This window comes from Trematosphaeria pertusa (genome assembly GCF_010094035.1).
Source record: "Trematosphaeria pertusa strain CBS 122368 unplaced genomic scaffold BU26scaffold_1, whole genome shotgun sequence".
Taxonomy (NCBI): Eukaryota; Fungi; Ascomycota; class Dothideomycetes; order Pleosporales; family Trematosphaeriaceae; genus Trematosphaeria; species Trematosphaeria pertusa.
Window position 1 is genome coordinate 3,992,983 of NW_022987212.1, and position 19,055 is coordinate 4,012,037.

Below are 19,055 nucleotides of genomic sequence, written 5' to 3' on the forward strand. Positions count from 1 at the left end.
CGCCGATGTTTCCGAGATTCCGATCGGAGGCTTGACGGCCTGCTCTGGCCAATCAGAGAGAGTGATTGATAATCGCGCCACCCTCCCGGAATACTCCGTGATGACATAGCGCTTGCCGAATTCAAAGACAATCTACACCTCCACCTCTCACCACCACCCTCTTTTCGCACATATCTCATATTCAGTCGCTGTAATTTCAGACATTGACCTGTCTGCGACCATGTCTGTTCCGCGATCCACAGCAGCGCTTTGGCGATCCTCGACCTCTCCTCTAGCACGGTTTGCCGCTCCGGCATCAGCTCCCCACAGGTGTGCACGATGTCTGCGGGCGTTCTCAACGTTCACGCCATACCGACAGTCCTCCAAGCGGCAGCTGCAAACCGCCAGCGCATACCATGCCTCAAATCTGCATCCCGAACCGCCACCGCGGAATTTTGGAGTCCCCGATACTTCCATAGCCGGCGGGAAACCCAAGGTTAATAACTCAATACCGCCACGGTTGGCGTCCGAACAGAGAGACGCGGCGGCGCAACAAGATCGGCCCAGCATGAGCATACCGGAAGGCGAGGCGCAAAGAAGTCAACCCGCACAACCCAGCAAGCCTCTCCGGCCCCGCAGATACAATTTCGGCCCGCGCAAAGCGACGATAAAGCTCACGCCGTCCGCCGTGTCGCATTTGAGACAGCTACTGGAACAGCCCGAACCGAAGCTCATACGGATAGGGACGAAGGCAAAGGGTTGTTCTGGGCTAGCCTACCACCTTGAGTATGTCGATAAACCGTCGAAGCTCGACGAGCAGGTGGAGCAGGATGGCGTGAAGGTTTTGATTGACAACAAGGCCTTGTTGAACATTATTGGGAGCGAGATGGACTGGCTGGAGGACAAGCTGAATGAGCGCTTCGTTTTCAAGAACCCCAACATCAGTAAGTCGGTCGCTATCAGGACTTTCGGGCGCATGCTAACAGTAGCTAGCCGAGCAATGCGGTTGCGGAGAATCCTTCAGCGTCGCATAGTATCTCACGTCCTCATCCATCGTACAAAGTTCTGCATCACCTAGCATAGCATACCCGGAGTTTAAACCTCGGTACATTCGTATAGCATATTCGGATTGCCAGCAATGGCGGTCGCTCCTCTCAGCATTTAGAATTTCCCTGGCTCGAAATCCACTACCCTGATATCCTCCACAATTTCCCGCACAGACTTCACGAACGCCAGATGCTCCGGATCCTTGTTCAGGTAGTACTCTCGATCATCCTCCTTTTCGAACTCGACTACGAAGCCGTGCGTAGAGGCACCCTGGAGCATTGTTAGCATTGGAAGAATCGGTATGGGGAAAGATCGAGATACAGCATGGCCTTCGGGGCTATTGTTCTTTCCGCCCACGAGTGATATCACGTAGGGCTTGTTGGTTGTGGGATGGAGGCACTTCTGTCCAAGAGCTAGCATACGCTTGCATGCCTGGGAGCGTGTTAGATAGAATGTACGATTGCACGGGTTGGATTTGTAAGACTACATTGTCGACTTGCTCTGGCGTAGCAGTAGATTTCCACCCGAAGAGGACGATGTGAATGATAGCCATATCGGAGTACCAAAAGTGGTGCTCACTTGATCGAATGCTGAAGCAGTTTGTGAGCGTTTAAATTTTGACGAAGATGCCATTTTGCGCCAGAGGGGCATTCCCAAATATGATGACGAAAAGACGCCAAGCCACGGTCCTAGCGTGAGCTCCGTCCGCGAGGCATTCGCGTCCACGAACGACACAGCTCCCACAATGTTCGCTCCCGCACGATAGTGACAATGTCATCGCTCACAAGCCGCAAGAATCGACCGCCCGACCCTCATAACGACTAAAAGCATATCCATCAGGCTACATATAGCCCTTCCGACTTCTGACCGATCAAATCACCTCCAACATGGCGATGGCAGCAGATCTTCCGGATCAGCTTATTTACCTCGTTATCCGCTTCTCTGCGTCTATCCCAGACCTTCCACTCCCTATACCTTCTCCGAGGACTACGTCAACCCTGTCGTTAAAGCGACTCATTCGACCGAACCTCCCTTTTAACCATGCCTCCGCGCGTCTCCGTCTTATATACGCAGGAAAGGTTCTAGCGGATACAGCACCCTTATCTGCATCGCTAAGGCTACCACCGCCTCCGCCGCCGCGAGATGGAGCATACAACGAACATGGACCAGGCAGCAAGAGCAAAGGGAAGCAGCCCGCACGGGACCTGTCCCCAGCTACAGACAGTGCAGATATACCGGCCGAGGCGAAGAAATATTACATACACTGCTCTCTCGGCGATGCGCTCTCAGCTTCTGAAATCGCGTCCGAAGCAGCGCTCGCGCAAACCACTGAAGCCTCGCTCAAATCGCAGTACCAGTCCACAAGCACTCAGCGGCGCCCTAGCAGCGGCGCCATAAGCGGCGGAGATGTACAAAGAAGACGCAGCTCGACTGCCACACCCCCCGCACCACAAGGCTTCGACCGCCTCCTCGCGTCCGGCTTCACGCCCCAAGAAGTCGCGACCCTGCGCTCGCACTTCCAAACGAACCTCTCCTACACGCACACGCCCGATACCATGCCCTCGCATGCCGAGATGCGTGCCCTCGAAGACCGGTGGCTTGACTCCACGGCCACGGATCCCTCGCCTGCGTTAACGGGCGAGGCAGAAGCGGGATGGGGCGCAGGGTTTGCGGTCGAGGAGGGCGGGCTGGATGATATGCTTTGGGGGTATTTGACGGGCTTCTTTTGGCCGCTTGGAGCGCTGGTTTGGGGATTCAGGGAGGAGGGGGTGTGGCCCAGACGGAGGCAGGTTGCGGTCGTTATGGGGGTGGTGCTCAATGCGGCTTTTGGATTTATGAGATGGAGCCAATAAGGAGAGGAGAGGATTGGGATTAGTGATAATTAAGAGATTTCAGAAATCTCAGGTAGGTCGTTATTGAAGATGGACTTCTGAAATGATACCACTCAGTTCTTCGCATTTGCAATGCTACATTCATTTCTCAATTTCAGGCCTGCGGTGCATTGTGGGCGCAATAATCTCTCTCGGAACGCTGAAAAAGGGTCTACTTTTTTTCTTCGATGTTTCTAGGCTCCGATTCCGAATACACACGGTACTTCACGAAGTCGAGATGTAGCTCCGACCAATTTTCGTCAGCACTACCGACAGCCTCGCCAGGAACCGCTTTCCCCACCATCCCTCACGCCGGGTACGAGGCGTCACCCCACCCCTTCTCCAGATGCTTTCCTGGACAACACCTTGCCCAGATACCAAGATTTCTGAAGAGCACGATTGTGGTTCTGGACTACACCACCGTCACGCAGTTCGTGCCGAGAACTTATGGGGTTCTGTCACGTCATCCTCTGCAGCACGTCGAAGATTGTGAACTCCTTGAACAGCCGGTCAGCCATGCAAAGCAGCAAACTGCTCGGAGTGCTGTAATCAGAAACATTGAGGCTGTCTAGTTGCTCCTTCGGCGAACGAGCGGAGAAGCTACTAGCGTATGCGACGAAACCACACAGAAGGAATTTCGGAGCGTTCTCGAAAACACCTCGATCATTCACAACGCGTGGAAAGTTCTACAGTGTCATCGTACAGCGCGCACAGATCACTCCCGACACAGCTCACACCACTTTACAAACATGTGCCCGTTTTGTCATCCGACAGTGCCCAATCAAGCCGTCTCACGCCACCTGCTTCCGGCTTAGCATTCGCTTGCAGCAATCTCATAGGCTAGTTTACTAGGGACGGTTGAAAGGGGACGGGTGTCATAGGCGGGTTGGGAAGAAGTGTGGTTGGCCAGTTCGAATGACTTGAAAGCCTTGCTTACAGAGTTCTTGGGTTGTGTAAGCGTGATCGTTGGGAGAGCGTGGGTGGTGTCATAACGGTGGCTTGGGTTGGCAGTGGATGTAGTAGGAGTGCGGTAGGGCAGGGGGAGGTGTATAAAGAGGACGCTGGTTTGGACGTTATCGAAGCACCACAGCATCAACATCGGAACATCAATTGAACAAGCAAAGCATCAATTGCATTCGAGCGTCAGTCTACTCGAGCTATCTTCCAACCAACATCGTCGATACAATATCAAAGCACCTCAGACTCGACTGTCAATCGAACAACCACAAACTACCAACCACCCGGTCAACGGCCCATCAACCACCACAATGACGCAAGAACACTCCCAAGAGCACTCCCAAGAACACTCCCACGAACACCACCACGAACACCACCACACCCTGAGCAAAGCTTGGGAATCCCTCAAAAAGCACGCCCACCAGCACCACGAATCCGTCGAAGCTTCCTTCGCCACCACCTACGGCGCTGGCCTCTCTCCTCCAACAAGTCGACGGCACAGCGTCGAACACGCGGAACACTCGAAAGAACAACACAAGCAGCCTGAGTCCGCGGACGCCGGCCCAAGCATCACCCCCGCCAAGCAGGAGGAGGTCACCCATGAGAAGTGCGTCAAGGCAGCCGAGGAGATCGAGAAGAAGGCCAAGGAGCAGCATAAGAGTGTGAATGCGGCTTATACGGACTATTATGGAGGGCCAGTGTGTATCTGAGTGTGAGCGGGTGAGGATTGGGGGAGGGGAAGGAGAGGGATGTGCATTTAGGGAGGAGAGATGATACCATTTTGTGATTGTTTCATGTTTGATTGCTTTACACAAGCCTGGAGTGAGGATCCTGGGTATAGGAGGGGATGGATACGATACATACTTAATAATACTCCTAATTCTTCGAACATCTTCTCTGCTGAGCGGCTATGATCCAGATGTAATCAATCTTGCACTTGCCGATGCTTATCAAGACTAATGCGCGAGCCGCAGCCGAAGCGATTCATAAGACACTTGGGTGCGCTAACGATGGCTTCCTTTGTATACAAAAAGTCGACGTGTCGCGAATGTCCGACCATTTGGCATCTGCCGCAGTGGTATCGCCAAGTCCGGGGTGTCCTGCTGCAGCTTGAAGCTTGACGAAGATAAGCAGGTCCGCTGGACGCCCTCACTATGCTCTTCAACGGTTGGCTCCGTAGGAGAAGCAAGCGGCGTAGTCGATAATTTCGTCTGCCGCAGCCTGCTTCAGATGCCCAACCGCTCGGTCAGAGGCTTATCCTCCCACCGCGGGTGCCTCGACTCCCCGGAGCTGTCCACTATCGGTAGGATATCCTCGCTGAAGCTGTCACGGACATCCACTGTGTTTCTCGTCTTTGACTTCCACTTTGGTTTCTCCCCCCGCTCCGCCCTTCCCACGCCCATTTCCCTCCACTTCTTCGGCGGTTTGATGCCCAATTCCACCAAGTTCGACCATATCTTCTCTCCACGCTTGTCCCACCTCTTCAGCCTCTCCTCCTGTTCTTCGTCCGAAGGTCTCCATTTGCTCTTCAGTATTCGACGGATGGCCTCCGGTGAGACTTGAAAGTGCTGTGCAAGAATCGGCGTCGTAAACCTATCTGGTTGTGTTTCGTGCAGATGCCGTATGCCTTCCATTGTGTCTGGAGAGAGTTTCTTGCGCGGATTCCATGCGGCTCCACCGAGCTTCTGCTTGACGGCCTCCTTTTCGACCAGCCATAGCGGTATATCTTTCTTTGACTCTACGGGTTTATCTGTCTGTCGCAGATTCGTCGCGAACGGCTTTGGTGGCTCTGCGCGTGCCCGTTGCGGGAGCTGCGGCCGATGGGCCCCGGAGAAGTATCGTGTTTGTTGCGGGCTCTGAAAAGCTCCTGCCCGAGTGAAAGCGGAAAGTTCAGTATCGGTGAATGAGCGAATGCATTGGTGTAGCGCCCGTCGCGAGCAAGTGTGGCAATTCATGACTTGTGTTGCGAAGAAAAGGAGAGCTTCTTCGAACTTTTGAACTTACTCCGCACAGGCCATGTTTCGCGCCACAGGAGCCACAGAACCCCGGCCGTCTGCGATTGGCTCAAGCGCCTCGGCATAGTCTCCATCATATGACGGTATAGACTGAAACTACTTGTGCATCGCTTCTCTTCCCCATCTTCGCCGCCCTCTCCCGTCCGCTCTCTTCCCCATCCGTCGCCTTTACCGTTCTTGGCTTCTCATAATGGCGTTGCCAAACCCATTTCGTCGCCGAACAGAGAACACTAAACAGTACGTCCACAAGCGGTAACCTGTCGAAGGATACATCGCTGACTAGGGTAGCTGTTGGGGCTATACATTCGAATGGACTAAAGATCATTTTACCCCGGAGCAAGCGGAACCTCTTAAGCATTCATACGATGTTCTAGGAGAGGAATGTCTCGACCGTCTCAACGTCATTTCGCCACCCCAGTCCGGCACACTGCCAAGGAACAATAGCCAGCAACAAGCTCCAGAACTCAAAGAAACAAAAGAAGAGAAGAAGGAAGAGCTTCCACTGCCTCAACGAGATCTATTTGTTCTTCTCAGAGACCACCACGAATCAGACCCTAAGCTTCACCAACTTTGGGAAGAAGTGAGTACTGTCCCGGCCTGGGTAAATTGGGTGCAGATAGGAAGAGGTCAAGATGTTTTCTATCGATACGGAGGCCCAGCCCTCACTGGACTTACATATCAATCTCTGCTCGGAGGCATGGGCGCCGCTCGTGTTGTAGAGACCCTCGCACGAACGGGCGGATTCTCAACCAAGGTGGCGAGAAGAAGACTTTTCGAAACGACACAACACATACTACAGTGTACAAGGTCGCTAGACTCCATCAAGCCAGGAGGGGATGGATGGGCCTCTTCTATTCGAGTCCGTCTTCTACACGCTGCCGTTCGTCAACGCATCATGAAGCTCGCCAAACAGCGACCAAGCTACTTCAATCTCGAAGAATGGGGCGTACCGGTCAATGATCTTGACCAGATAGGCACTGTTACTACATTTTGCGCGACGCTCATATGGCTAAGCTTCCCGCGACAGGGCATCTTCCTACGGGAACAAGAGAAGGAAGACTACGTGGCCCTGTGGCGGTACATAGGTTATCTTCTCGGCACGCCGACCGACCACTTTGAAACCACGACTAAGGCAAAGGCAACCATGGAATCACTCCTCTATAACGAAGTGCATCCGTCGGACATGTCGAAGGTGCTTGCCAACAATATCATCCATTCCCTGGAAGGACAACCTCCAACTTACGTCTCTCCGGATATGCTCATTGCCAGTGCGAGGTGGCTGAATGGCAATGACCTCGGCGATGAGCTCGGACTCCCGCGAGTATCTTTCTACTACTGGTCCTTAATGGCCGGACAATGCGTCTTCTTCATGGCATTATGCTACTTTTACCGCGTCTTACCGTGGCTCGACCGAGGGCATATCGATCGACTGAAGAGGATATTTTGGGTGGTTATTGTCGATGCCAAGCACGGACTCGCTGGCACGGAGACGCTCTTCGATTTCAAGTACGTGCCGCAGTATGATACTGTTACTGAGATGGGCGCGCCGAGAGAAATCAATCTCAGAAGTTCGAGTGTCGAGACGAGAAACCTGAGGACGCTGGGAATATTCCTTGGAGTGGTGGGTCTGGGTACTTGGGTCTCGTTTAGGGTGACTTCTAGCATCATAAGTAAAATTTGGTAGTGAGAGTTAGCTTTCAGTCCCTAATACTAGGTGATTCACGGAACTTTTACTAGCTAGGATCACTCTATCAGCTTCACTCCTTCATATCTGCAACTGGGGTCTCGGCGTCGCTCTCCTCTCACCACATCTGCACGCGCTTCAGTTTGGGCGCTTAAAACCAACCTTCCCATCCCCGGCCGCTCTTCTCTTCCTCAATAAATTGCCATAGCCAACCGCATATAGAGGAAACCTCTCTGTCTATATCGATTTTCAAGACGCAGTTTACCTCCAACCAAAGATGGAGATGGCCACGCATACACTGGCACTCTTCAAGACTCATGGCGGTGTATGTGGCTGTCCCGACTTCTGGCAGCTCTCTGAGTCCATCAACCCAACAACACCAGTGGTAGTTCGGGGGTCAGCTGACCATCAATCCAGTAAGCGTCACCGTGGCATTTGAGCGGGTATCACACCACCCTTTCTATGTCATATCCGCAGGCCGTGTCTTTACCTTGCGCCACATGTCTACCCTTACTGACGCCGCTGTAGAACCGTCAGCCTTAGCCTCTCCTGCCTCGTCCGGCGCGATTCCTCAACGCTCACCCACCGATACGGATTCTTCACATACACTACCTCTTCATTCCACACTTGGACCTAGCTCAATGTCTCCGCCACCTCCCGGCCAGCCCAAGGAGACTTGCTTCTTCTGGTATCACGGTGAGTGCCGCCGAGGTGATAGATGTCATCTCGCCCACGAGACTCACATCACTTGGCCGATCAGTGTCCCGCCTGGATACGTCCACCGAATTCCTTGCGATCTTCCACTTTGCCCGCTGCGTCACGACATGGTGGCTTTCAAGGAGGGTACTAGAAAGCGAGAGCAGACATTCCAGATTGCTCAACGGGTTCATGAACGCAGCCGAGAAGATTCCGATGTCAGAGTGATTAACTCACAGGCTTCGTTGAAGGATAACAGTCCCCGATCTCACCTACGAGGAATAAGCAGTGAAGATTCTTCGTCCACAGATAGTGAGTCTTCCGATTCCGACCCCGACTCCACAGAGGAAGGCGTGACCGAGGCGATAACCATTTCCGACACACCGAGTGAAATCTCATCGTCCGCTCCGTCTCTCACCGCTACCTTGCCGCCATCGCACACAGAAGAAGAGAAGCCCCACATTACGTCCATCAGTCACCCGGGGACGCGGATTCGCAAACACCCATTCACCCTAGACCAGAACGGTCACAAGCGGCGTCGTCTCGACGCCGCTGGAGGGCATTCAGTCTCGTTTCCCACTCACGACATCCCTTCGAAACTGGAGTCAATTCCACATACTTCGTTAGCAACTCAGCACCATCCAGCCTCAGTTCGCCAACCGCCGAGGGGGCCCAAGACACAGGAGCAGGACTGCAAGATCTGCTTTTACTGGTACCATAAAGGCTACTGTAGGACAAAGCTAAGAGGCGGCTACTACCCACGCTGCAATTACTTACACACTCTGGATACAGAGGACCAGAGAGTCAGCCTTCCACCAGGCATTCGCGACCACGATCCCAACTGTCCACTGCCGCTCTGCCCCGTTCGCTTGCTGGACCAAGGCAAGCTCGACGCCTACCACAAAGCCATGGATAACCCGCCCATCAAATCAGAGCCCGTTACCCCTCCGAAGGCCTTCAGCGGCCCTGATCCAATACCCTACCCTAGCCCACGCCAAGACATCATCGCTGCCCGAAGGCAAGTGAGGGGGCCGAAGTTCAACACTCCCGAGCAAACACTCCCGAACCTGACCGGCAAGAAGCGGGCTAGATTCAACTATCAGCGAGAGCAGATAGAGAAATGGCAGACCGAGAACGGCATCCAGGAGCTGGGCCGCCGCCTCACGACCAAGGAGAAACGGAAGGAGAGGAAGGAAAAGCAACAAAAGTTTAAGCAGAGACAAAAAGAAGCTCGTATAAATAGGAAGAAGGGGAAACTGAGTCGAAGGACCACAACCTCATGGCACGCGAAGAGAGAAGAGAGTGAGGAGGATTGGTTCTTGAAGGGGTTCCCGGACTGCGCGCCGAAGGTTGTCCAGCGGCAGCATGACGAGAAGGAGTTGGAGCAAAAAATAGCTGTTCTAGTGGACTATGAGCTACCTGAAGGGGAGGATAGGGCGGACTGGGACACCGATTCGCTACGCCGTGCATTCGGAGAGATCGCATAGCCACCGGAGGCCGACGGTGCAACCCATAACCAAACAGAGTACAAGGAATATGCGATATATTAGGGGTATTCGCAAGTTAATGATATCCTAAAATGCGTCTGCGCAAAGGAAAAGGACACCCAATTAATTCCATCTACCGAATCTACCTTACCAGACATAAGGCTAAAAGCGATTAGTATCAGCTACATATAGAGATCTGGGAGCGTGACTTACCTTGTTCTCCCACGTCCAAAATGTGCCGCTATGCTGGATGCCTTTGCTCTGAATGACATCTATCATCTTCACTACTGACTCTTCTGGAGTAATGATTCCTTGGACGTCCCAGGTAACGTTGATATTTGCCATGTCTCTGTAAAGGAGTCGAAAGAGTCAGCGCGGACGATAATTGACCATTATCCACTGAGGTACGTCAGGCCACCGTATGTGGCATACGTTCCTGCAGCGCCAAGGGCCATCTTCCGCAACAATCGAGGAGAGAGTGAACTTACGTTGCTACTTCCCCGGGGTGCATAGCCAGTATAATCGTGTCGTCATCCTTCCTCTTAAGCTCTGCAGCCATATGGCGTATGGCCATGTTCAGAGCAGACTTGGATGCAGCGTATGCGGCGAAACCATCCTCCATCTCGCGGAAGTTGCCATGCGAGCCAGAGTCACTGGACATGAAGACAATGGTGCCAATCGGGATATTAGTCTGAAGAAGCTTTTGTGCGGTGATTATTGGTCCGATGGTATTAGTGTGAAGATGAAAGGCAAACTCCTCAAAGGAACTGCAGGCCTCGTTAGCACCCCGTGTACCTATGCTTGTACCTCAAGGTACTTTGCAGATGCATATGTTCTAGCCGGGACGGGATTAGGATTGGCGGGAGACGTACAATTCAGTCGCTCTCTGTCAGGGTTAGCGAACGGCCCGAAATTGCGTGCGTGTGGCTTACATTGGGGTATCTTAGGACTCCAGCGTTCAGTACTACATAGTCAATCTTCAAGTTCGGGATGGCTGACAACTGGGCGACGAATTTCTGGTGCCCTGTCAGCGGTCACGGCCCATGACGTAGGTGTACAAGTACAATATCAAACAGTCATGGGAATACGTACGACAATGCTGTCTTCGGACAAAATGTCGCAGATGTACATTTGACAGCGGCCATGGTCACTGCCAGCCTGCCCCCACAGTCCTGAGGCATGCGAAGCCCATGGTTCGCGGACAGTTGCAATTATGCGCTCACCGCGAGCCAGCAGCTGGCGCACGAACTCGAGGCCAATGCCTCTGCTTGCGCCGACAACCAGCCAGGTAGTAGAGTCTTGATCGGCGAACAGCACGTCGGGGATTTGGTTCATTGGTGCGGCGGCGGAGGGCAGCCGGGGCTGCAGGAGGATGGATGAGGCAGCAAACCGAGGTCGCCGGCAAACGAGGGCCTATAAGCACCGTGTTCCGAGTGTATTGTATTCCGCGAGCTCTTAGCCTATTCGCGCGCGAACATACAGGGCTGTGGTTTTCTTTGGTTGTATGGGCATGAGGTACGGACCGTGTTAGTAAAGGCCTCGGATCGGTGATGTCCGGCAAGGACGGGATGCGAGCAAGTGATAAGTCACGGCTACGAAGAGGCTGAACTGGGTGCAATGCGCTGTCACCGCCATGGCTGAATAAGGCCGAGACATTCCAAGGTTGCTTTGGCTGGAGGGACGATGCGGAGGGCGTCTAGATGGAGCCGCGGTGTAAGCTTCAATCGAGCAGTAGGAACCTGCTTCTGCACGATGCAAATGGCCGAGAAGAGAGCGAATTGCTGTGGGAACCTTGGAACGGGTCGTCGGCGAACACCGGACACGCTTCGGAGCGCCTTTGTAACTTTCACGGGCTGATTGGTGGACAAGGCGCCACAGCTGTGGCTAATAGCGCCCACGTGACGAGAGTGATTAGGAGATGACGGTGTGCTAGAGCTTTTTCTTCTGCCGGTTCCGTCTCAGCAACTTTTTCTCTCCACATCTCACCACTGCACCAATTCGCATCCACATCGCCAGTCCCCATTACTACTCATCCATCCTCTTCTTCCCGCTCCAGCGTCTTACACCTCGTCACAATGGGCTTCGAGAACGGTACGTTCTCCGTGCAGCCGGCAACGTCATGCAGGTGTCCTCCGTATCGCCACGCCTCTGCGTCGCTCATTGAGCGCGCGTCTCTCGCAGAATACTGGTCTAGAGAAGCGGAATGACCCGCATAGCTGGACGAGCGGTCCTCGAGCAGCTCAAGACGCAGGTTTTGCAAGGTGACAGCTTTGCGATCGGGCCTCGGGGAACACCTGCGTGACGGAATTGCCGGCCTCACAAAGCTTTGCTCATCCTGTACACCGCTGACGCATCTCCATAGGCGATTCCAAGAAGGGTGCCAACCTTTTCAAGGTACGATACGCCAGACTGGGCCCTCAATGGCCTCGTCACCCATGCCGGCGCGCCCCGAACCTTTGCTGATAGCTAGCAGACCCGATGCGCGCAGTGCCATACCCTGAAGGAGGGTGAGGGCAACAAGATCGGCCCCAACCTACACGGTCTCTTCGGCCGCAAGACCGGCCAGGTCGAGGGTTTCTCCTACACCGATGCCAACAAGTCGAAAGGCGTCACATGGGACGAGAACTCGTTGGTATGCTTTTTCGAGATCACATTTGCCCCGCGCTCGTGTTAATGGCTCGCAGTTCGACTACCTCGAGAACCCCAAGAAGTACATCCCCGGCACCAAGATGGCCTTCGGCGGTCTCAAGAAGGCGAAGGACCGAAACGACCTGATCACCTTCCTCAAGGACGAGACCAAATAAACGCTCCATGGCCACCCGGACGTTTTCCTCCCCCCATCTCCGATCCAACACGACTCTTCTTTAATCCTCTCCGATCCCAAAAAGCTCCCGTTTCCTCCCTGTACCACCAACAGGCATGATAGACGTACGATTAAGGCGGTGGTGCGCATCCAGTGCGCGTCTTGTTCCTGTGTAGAAATATGTTTTGTGTACTTTGCAAGAGCGGTTCTTCGATTTCTGGTGCAGCATGGACTGGTCTAGGCCTTAGCGGCACGTCGAATAAAAATTCTCCTCTTTACATCACAATCTGCAGTGTTCTCTCCTAAGTGAAGGTACGGGACTGGACGTTGGCAGCGCGTTCCTGAGCGAAGCATGAGGTCATGGCAGGTTGTCGACCCCCATCGGCAGCTGGCTATTCCCGACTTGACGATGAGATGTGCTGGATGCGCAGGTGTCAAGCTCTCTGTCGCACAAGTAAAGCCTCACATGATGTATTATGTCTGGTGGACCCAATTCCTGCTCAGGAGAGATCTTTCGAGGCTTTCTCTACGTCCGTCTCACCGGCCGGTTTCTAGAGGCCGCCGTGAAATGCACCGATGCAGCCAACCAGAACTGCGTAAATCATTCTTACGACTCACGCGAGCAGCTCGGGGCTGTGGAAGATGTCAGGGACGCCGTCACGCGTTCCGGTGGTCCCCGAGGAAGATGCGGCGGCGGCGGAAACCAGGAGCTGCGGTGCAGGTGCGCTTGCCGAGGATTTGCAAGGGCCGCCATCATGTGGCTGGAGCTTCAGCAGAGCTTCGACGGTCTTGCGTGCGGAATTGAAGTGCCACCGAGCGCCCATACGCATGCGGCGAAATGCAGAAAGGGCACGGCAGCTTTACACAATTCGGTCGCGTCAGCCGTGCGGTATTTGCACAAGTGTGGTGGCTTTTTCTGCGCTCCACGTGAAGGGTCTGGCTCGTCCGCGTGGAGGCTGAAGTGAGTGTGGGGATGGCCGGTTCACTAAGCTGCATCACTCACCCAACGCCCAGCATCCCACGCCCAATTGCCTCGCGCGCCATCTCACGTCAAAGCATCTGCGAGCCTGGCTTGCCTCAGTCCTCCTTTCGCTGTCCTGTATTTCCATCTCGGGGCGCCCTCGACTCTCGCCGCGCACGCTCTGCCGGACCTCGGTCTCGCTTCCCTCTGAATTAGCGTCATAGCGGGGGGGACGGAATCGCGAGCTCTGTCCACCAACCTTCAACGCATCCCAGAACACCACTTTGGCGACATCGCAGCGCAGGAGGCCGAGAGGCCTTGAACAATTGGCATCATGTCGTGGAAGCGGTCGGAGAGGCTGATGGATACCATCAAGGTGCGCTGTGCGCTTGGATACGCGCTTCCGTCTGCTAATGCTTCAGCAGCACTACAGCAATTTTCCCGCAACCGGTATGCAGCTTCAGACGAACATGGCAAGGCTTTGACTAACATAGTCCCAGGTGTTTCCCTGCGCCAGATGGTACAGTTCGGCGAGAGACCATCGACAGGAACCCTCTTCCGCGCGTCACAGTTCCTCTCCGAAGAGCTCCCCATACGGCTAGCACACCGCGTGCAAGAGCTCAGCGACCTCCCCGATGGCCTTAACGAGATGCCCTCGATCCAGAGAGTGCGAGATTGGTACGCACAATCGTTCGAAGTAGGTCGCATGCTCCTTCTCTGCGAAGCCTTCTGACTCATCTGTCATAGGAGCTCGTGACTCTCCCCCGACCCAACCTCCCCTCTGACATCAAAGAACGACTACTACGCCCTGCAAAGCGCCCCAATAAAGAATCGAGTTTGATCAGCAAGACAACGCAAAATCCGAGCATCTCCAAAGGCCAGTATAGGTCTGCACCCGAGAACAATGGGCCCAAGAACGGGAATGGGCATAAACATGGCAGGGAAATCAAAGGCTCAACTTCAAGCAGGAGATACTACGTTGCGGCAGATGATGGAAACGAATGGCCGCCCGAGCTAAGCGCATACAACATCAAGTTCGCAGAGACGCTGGAAAAGATCAAGAGGCGGCACGACTCCGTCGTTACGACGGTAGCACAAGGTATTCTGGAATGGAAGCGGCGGAAACAACGCATGCAGATCGACCACAACATCCAGGCCTTCCTCGACCGCTTCTACATGTCGCGTATCGGCATACGCATGCTCATCGGGCAGCACATAGCGCTCACGGACCAGCGGCAACGCTCCGATCCTAATTACGTCGGCATCATCTGTACGAAGACGAACGTCCGAGAACTCGCACAAGAAGCCATTGAGAACGCGAGGTTCGTATGCGAGGATCACTACGGCCTCTTCGAAGCCCCGAAAGTACAGCTCGTCTGCAACTCTGACATTAGCTTCATGTACGTCCCGGGCCATTTGTCACACATGTTATTCGAGACGCTCAAGAACTCGCTGCGCGCTGTTGTCGAGTTCAGGGGGCAGGACAAGGAGGATTTTCCCGTGACCAAAGTCATTGTAGCGGAGGGCAAAGAAGACATTACGATCAAGATCTCAGACGAAGGAGGAGGAATTCCACGGTCGGCTATCCCGCTCGTGTGGACGTATATGTATACCACCGTAGATCAGACGCCGAGCCTGGACCCGGATTTTAACAAGAGCGACTTCAAGGCGCCAATGGCCGGTTTCGGATACGGTCTGCCCATCTCAAGACTATACGCGAGGTACTTCGGTGGCGATCTGAAGCTGATCAGTATGGAGGGGTGAGTTTGATCATGATGTTCCCTATTTCCACCTTTGCTGACACCAAATAGCTACGGCACCGACGTATACCTCCATCTCAACCGTCTGAGCTCCTCATCGGAACCCCTGCAATAGCAACTACCAGTCATGAGGGACGAGTGGACGTCTAGCGAGCTGATTCGTTCGTCTCGAGGATTGGCGCGTAGTAGTTCGGTCGGCTCGAAAGCCATGCGGCTGAAGTTGAGTGGGCAGATGGAAGTCAGCGAGCGGAGGCAGGTCGGCGATGCTGAGGAGATGTTCCAAGAGAGAGGGGGCGCGGCTCCTTGGTGGAGAAATGTGGGCATGGAGGAGGGCATGTGATGACTTAATCAAGGGCGTTGGGGGTGTGGTTGTATCTGCATTTAAAGATTGGTGCTTGACAGACTATCGGCCGCTGTTTGCTGAAGAGCTGGATTGAGGGGTTGATGCGCCTTCTTGTATCTATTGCGCATTTTTGGCTACTGGCTGGCTGACCGGCTTTTCCCATGGTAAGGACGGGATGGGGTTCTCTCCTGCATTCGAAACTTGTGTACAATGGGTGCACGCATTTTCTTTTTTAACTCATTCATTGGCAACGCTACGCGTTTAGTTGGATAAAGAAAAGGATTTGGGCAGAGCGGATGCAGCGAGATGGGCGGAATAGTACATGTCTTGATATCAATTGAAACCATCATTTTGAAGCGCTTTTGAATATATCAATCTGACTTGCAAATAGACACTAGGGGGTATAATGCTGCTCTAACCAAGAAAACCCAAGATGAAAACCTCGTGTATGCAAGCAAATTCGTAAATCATGTTCTCGTCTTGTGTGTGCCGTGGGGAGGAGGATATGTTCAAGCCTTCCTCTTCCCCTTCTCCCTCTCCTTCCCCTTCGCACTCCGCGCCGGACTACTACCACTCCCTCCTCCCATAACCGTATCCTCGCCGTCTTTCCGCACCCGCCGCTCAGGCGGCACCTCCCATTCCTCGAGCCATTGTATGTCGTCGTCGCGGTCGACGCCAAGGACGACGTTCTGGAAGTGGTGCCGGGTTTGCGAGAGGCTCTGCGTTGGTTTGTTAGGCCTGAACTTGCTTCACCCCTGTTTGTGGTATGATGTGGGATTTCGAGAGGCGTGGTGGGAGAGGTGAGCATGTATTGGGGGGCTCGTACCTCATTCCTCGCGGAACTATACCATATCAGCATTTCTAGGTTCTGCAGTATCGACGCCGCTTCCTCGCGCCGCTGCCGCGTCTCGTATGCCTCGCCCTCTCGCGTCGCCGCTGCACCCTCATATGGTTTGTTCCGCGCTTGGAGGGAGCGCTGGGTCGCTGTGAATTCGGACTGTCCTCCTCGGTTCGAGCTCATGCGGAGATGGGGCGGCGTGCGGGACGCGGTGGTTGGCGGGTTGAGCACGGTTGCGAGGAAGGCGGAGGCGTTGGTGGGAGGGGGATTGGGATTTGCGTTTGCGTTTGACTGGGGCGTGTTTGGGGGAGGGGGCATTATTGTGAGGATTGCTGATATTAACGAGGGGGCATGCGGTGCTAGAGACGGTGGTGGTGGAGCTGGGTGCTTCCCCGCGGAAGTGGGCGAAAGGGGAAGGTGGTTCCGAGGCGGAGGATTTCGGTTGGAGATTGTTTGGCGGGGGCACGATACGTGGCTACATTAACATCACCAGAGTACGGCTATCAACATTTGGAATATAACAATTAGGTTATGCTAACATACAGGGTCTTCAAAGGGATTGCGGGTATCCGGTGCTATCCTCCATCTCGATGCCATTAAACCACCTCTCACCACCAGGGATGTCAAGAACAAGTCGCGGCGAAAGAGCAAGGAAAAAAGCCACCAAGCACACTCAATTTTGGATGAACAACGACACAATGCTGAGGGGTGATCATTCTTGTCCATCTTTGATATCGGCGATCCAACCCATCGAAAGAGAAATGGAGATAAAGACGATTCAACCGCAATACACCACTGTCCCCAGGCTGCATACCCAATCGGTATCCCAGGAAGAGGCTTTAGTGACCTTGGCCTGACTTCTCATTAGCATCATCTGCCATACGAAGCGCGATCCTGGTACAAGTGGGACAACCTCCGGGGCAGCATTCCCACTCCTCCTCCTCTGCCTTCTTGGTGGAGGCCTTTGTGGTGGAGGCCTTCTTGGCGGAGGACTTCTTGCCAGATGACTTCTTTCTGGATGACTTCTTACTGGACGGCTTCGAGCTCGATGACTTCGCGCTGGACAAATTCGCGCTGGATGACTTCGCGCTGGATGCCTCCGCCCCTTGCTCCTCACTCAACCCGCTCTTCAATGACGGCTTCCCGGTCCTCTTCGCTCCCTTCTCCAGTACCGCGCTCTCTGACTCTGATTCTGACTCTTCTCCGCCCAGAACCTCCTTGTAGTAGTCGTACTTATGGAGTTTCTCGACCCACTTAGCTTCCCTCGCCAGATCGTCCGGCGTCGGCTTCGAGAGCCCCGGGTTCGGCAACTCACCGCCAGCAGGGTTTATATACCACGCTGGAGGTCCGGCCGCACCAATGGTGTGCCGATCCCACAGGCTCGTCGGACGGCGTTCGTCGACCGGGAGGGGCTCTTCCCAGGTGTGCACTCCATCGATGCGCCATTTGTTGGTCTTGCGGCGCCTGTTGTTGCCGTTTTCTAGGACGAGGTGAGGGGGATTGTCCGGCGGGCTGCTGATCTGTACTTTCTGCTTCCCTCGGGCCAGGGTCTCCGGTGGCGCTGTGGTTGGCTCGTCTGGAATGGACTCCTTTCGGGGAGGAAGCCTCAACGTGATACGTTGTGTTTTGGCAGGCTTCTCCTCTGGCGGATCGCTAGCCTGGACATATGCGGCTGCTGCGGCCAGGATATGGAGTCCGTATTCTGGATGGTCAGCAGCAACGGGAACCTGAAGGTCAGGACCTTTATCTTTGTGAGCGCCCTGTTGCTGCTGTGGCTGAGCGATTGGGCGTGGCGATGCCGTATCATCTGGAACTCTGGAAATCGGATCCTGAAGGTCCTCTGACCCTTTTCCTTTGCGCGGTCGCTTCGGGGCGGGCTTGCCGGCTTTGGGTACTGAGAAGATGCCCATTGGGGGCAGAACTGGGCCCTGGTCGTTGGACCTCGTAGGATGGACTTCAAGACGAGGAGTATGCATGGCTTTGTTCTGTCGTTGCCGTCGCTCGATAAATATCACCGGGCTGGCTCTTTTGCAATGGGTGCAGTCACACCGGTGGCTATCCATAGTAATTTATACGCGGACGGGGCCAAAAAAAAATAGTAGGGATGATTTGTTGGGAATGCTGCCACTGGAGCCGTTGAGGCTACAAGCAAAGGCCTGATGGAAATGGACTCTCGAGGCGATGTCAGGACCATGGGCACGACAGCCGACATTTGCACATGCCCCGAGGGCGCGCTGCAGCTTCCAAGGTTCCCGCTGGGAGAAGGTATGAGCGTGGCTCATGCAACCCCCAGGTCCATCGGTCGCACCTCCAGCGTGCTGTTTCCCGTCCTGCTCATCATGGATTGAAGACTCTCTGCCATCACACAGCTACCATCGCTCAGAGCTCCTTCCATTGACTTTCTCCCTTGCGATCTGGCAGCCTTACCCTTGGAAGAGGCACTGTTTTCCCACCACTCGCCCAAAGCATAAACAACCATGGTCCACTTTTTGCCTTGGGTTGACATGCTGCGACTTCTGCCAATGAGCTAGACGGGAGCCGCTCCAGGGACTCCGAGAACCATGGTGCTTTTTGTTTGGGCGTTCGTATTCTCCAAGGAGTCATCGTAGCAACA

At 54.3% G+C, this 19,055-nt stretch overlaps 13 protein-coding genes across 13 annotated transcripts; 8 read left to right on the forward strand and 5 right to left on the reverse strand.

The window, feature by feature from the left end:
* The first annotated feature begins 126 nt into the window (after positions 1-126).
* On the forward strand, positions 127-1,462 carry BU26DRAFT_536941 (uncharacterized protein). The gene is made up of 2 exons (XM_033831382.1): positions 127-923; positions 973-1,462. Exons 1-2 carry the CDS (start codon positions 221-223, stop codon positions 1,011-1,013), a joined length of 744 nt encoding a protein of 247 aa, XP_033692037.1. The 5' UTR covers positions 127-220; the 3' UTR covers positions 1,014-1,462.
* BU26DRAFT_412322 (dabb-domain-containing protein) lies at positions 1,141-1,579 on the reverse strand (the record flags this gene model as incomplete). Its single annotated transcript, XM_033822964.1, has 3 exons — positions 1,141-1,296; positions 1,348-1,458; positions 1,514-1,579. 3 exons carry the CDS (start codon positions 1,577-1,579, stop codon positions 1,141-1,143), a joined length of 333 nt encoding a protein of 110 aa, XP_033692038.1.
* Positions 1,580-1,752: 173 nt separating this feature from the next.
* On the forward strand, positions 1,753-3,047 carry BU26DRAFT_513760 (uncharacterized protein). Its single transcript, XM_033827690.1, has one exon. It carries the CDS (start codon positions 1,914-1,916, stop codon positions 2,877-2,879), a length of 966 nt encoding a protein of 321 aa, XP_033692039.1. The 5' UTR covers positions 1,753-1,913; the 3' UTR covers positions 2,880-3,047.
* Positions 3,048-4,165: 1,118 nt separating this feature from the next.
* On the forward strand, positions 4,166-4,564 carry BU26DRAFT_558458 (uncharacterized protein; the record flags this gene model as incomplete). Its single annotated transcript, XM_033832565.1, has 1 exon — positions 4,166-4,564. One exon carries the CDS (start codon positions 4,166-4,168, stop codon positions 4,562-4,564), a length of 399 nt encoding a protein of 132 aa, XP_033692040.1.
* A 460-nt stretch (positions 4,565-5,024) lies between these two features.
* On the reverse strand, positions 5,025-6,132 carry BU26DRAFT_34424 (uncharacterized protein). The gene has a single exon (XM_033822361.1). The coding sequence runs from the start codon at positions 5,807-5,809 to the stop codon at positions 5,081-5,083; it is 729 nt and encodes a 242-aa protein (XP_033692041.1). The 5' UTR covers positions 5,810-6,132; the 3' UTR covers positions 5,025-5,080.
* BU26DRAFT_446256 (uncharacterized protein) lies at positions 5,978-7,593 on the forward strand. Its single transcript, XM_033824612.1, has 2 exons — positions 5,978-6,106; positions 6,158-7,593. Exons 1-2 carry the CDS (start codon positions 6,060-6,062, stop codon positions 7,551-7,553), a joined length of 1,443 nt encoding a protein of 480 aa, XP_033692042.1. The 5' UTR covers positions 5,978-6,059; the 3' UTR covers positions 7,554-7,593.
* A 237-nt stretch (positions 7,594-7,830) lies between these two features.
* Positions 7,831-9,618, forward strand: BU26DRAFT_499610 (uncharacterized protein; the record flags this gene model as incomplete). The annotated part of the gene is made up of 3 exons (XM_033826421.1): positions 7,831-7,969; positions 8,031-9,551; positions 9,608-9,618. The coding sequence occupies 3 exons, from the start codon at positions 7,831-7,833 to the stop codon at positions 9,616-9,618; spliced, it is 1,671 nt and encodes a 556-aa protein (XP_033692043.1).
* Positions 9,619-9,809: 191 nt separating this feature from the next.
* Positions 9,810-11,253, reverse strand: BU26DRAFT_34447 (NAD(P)-binding protein). Its single transcript, XM_033822362.1, has 6 exons — positions 10,829-11,253; positions 10,669-10,752; positions 10,609-10,622; positions 10,225-10,503; positions 9,950-10,085; positions 9,810-9,898 (listed from the first exon to the last, which is right to left on the reverse strand). The coding sequence occupies exons 1-6, from the start codon at positions 11,069-11,071 to the stop codon at positions 9,884-9,886; spliced, it is 771 nt and encodes a 256-aa protein (XP_033692044.1). The 5' UTR covers positions 11,072-11,253; the 3' UTR covers positions 9,810-9,883.
* A 457-nt stretch (positions 11,254-11,710) lies between these two features.
* Positions 11,711-13,015, forward strand: BU26DRAFT_599620 (cytochrome c). Its single transcript, XM_033835115.1, has 4 exons — positions 11,711-11,827; positions 12,099-12,130; positions 12,210-12,368; positions 12,421-13,015. The coding sequence occupies exons 1-4, from the start codon at positions 11,812-11,814 to the stop codon at positions 12,538-12,540; spliced, it is 327 nt and encodes a 108-aa protein (XP_033692045.1). The 5' UTR covers positions 11,711-11,811; the 3' UTR covers positions 12,541-13,015.
* Positions 13,016-13,079: 64 nt separating this feature from the next.
* Positions 13,080-13,630, forward strand: BU26DRAFT_34523 (uncharacterized protein). Its single transcript, XM_033822373.1, has one exon. It carries the CDS (start codon positions 13,182-13,184, stop codon positions 13,497-13,499), a length of 318 nt encoding a protein of 105 aa, XP_033692046.1. The 5' UTR covers positions 13,080-13,181; the 3' UTR covers positions 13,500-13,630.
* Positions 13,631-13,834: 204 nt separating this feature from the next.
* On the forward strand, positions 13,835-15,600 carry BU26DRAFT_499613 (pyruvate dehydrogenase kinase-like protein; the record flags this gene model as incomplete). The annotated part of the gene is made up of 6 exons (XM_033826422.1): positions 13,835-13,876; positions 13,926-13,950; positions 14,001-14,197; positions 14,248-15,260; positions 15,312-15,324; positions 15,376-15,600. The coding sequence occupies 6 exons, from the start codon at positions 13,835-13,837 to the stop codon at positions 15,598-15,600; spliced, it is 1,515 nt and encodes a 504-aa protein (XP_033692047.1).
* A 355-nt stretch (positions 15,601-15,955) lies between these two features.
* BU26DRAFT_513767 (uncharacterized protein) lies at positions 15,956-16,806 on the reverse strand. Its single transcript, XM_033827691.1, has 2 exons — positions 16,430-16,806; positions 15,956-16,322 (listed from the first exon to the last, which is right to left on the reverse strand). Exons 1-2 carry the CDS (start codon positions 16,757-16,759, stop codon positions 16,113-16,115), a joined length of 540 nt encoding a protein of 179 aa, XP_033692048.1. The 5' UTR covers positions 16,760-16,806; the 3' UTR covers positions 15,956-16,112.
* Positions 16,807-16,919: 113 nt separating this feature from the next.
* On the reverse strand, positions 16,920-18,613 carry BU26DRAFT_34619 (uncharacterized protein). The gene has a single exon (XM_033822381.1). It carries the CDS (start codon positions 18,502-18,504, stop codon positions 17,281-17,283), a length of 1,224 nt encoding a protein of 407 aa, XP_033692049.1. The 5' UTR covers positions 18,505-18,613; the 3' UTR covers positions 16,920-17,280.
* Between the last annotated feature and the right edge of the window lie 442 nt (positions 18,614-19,055).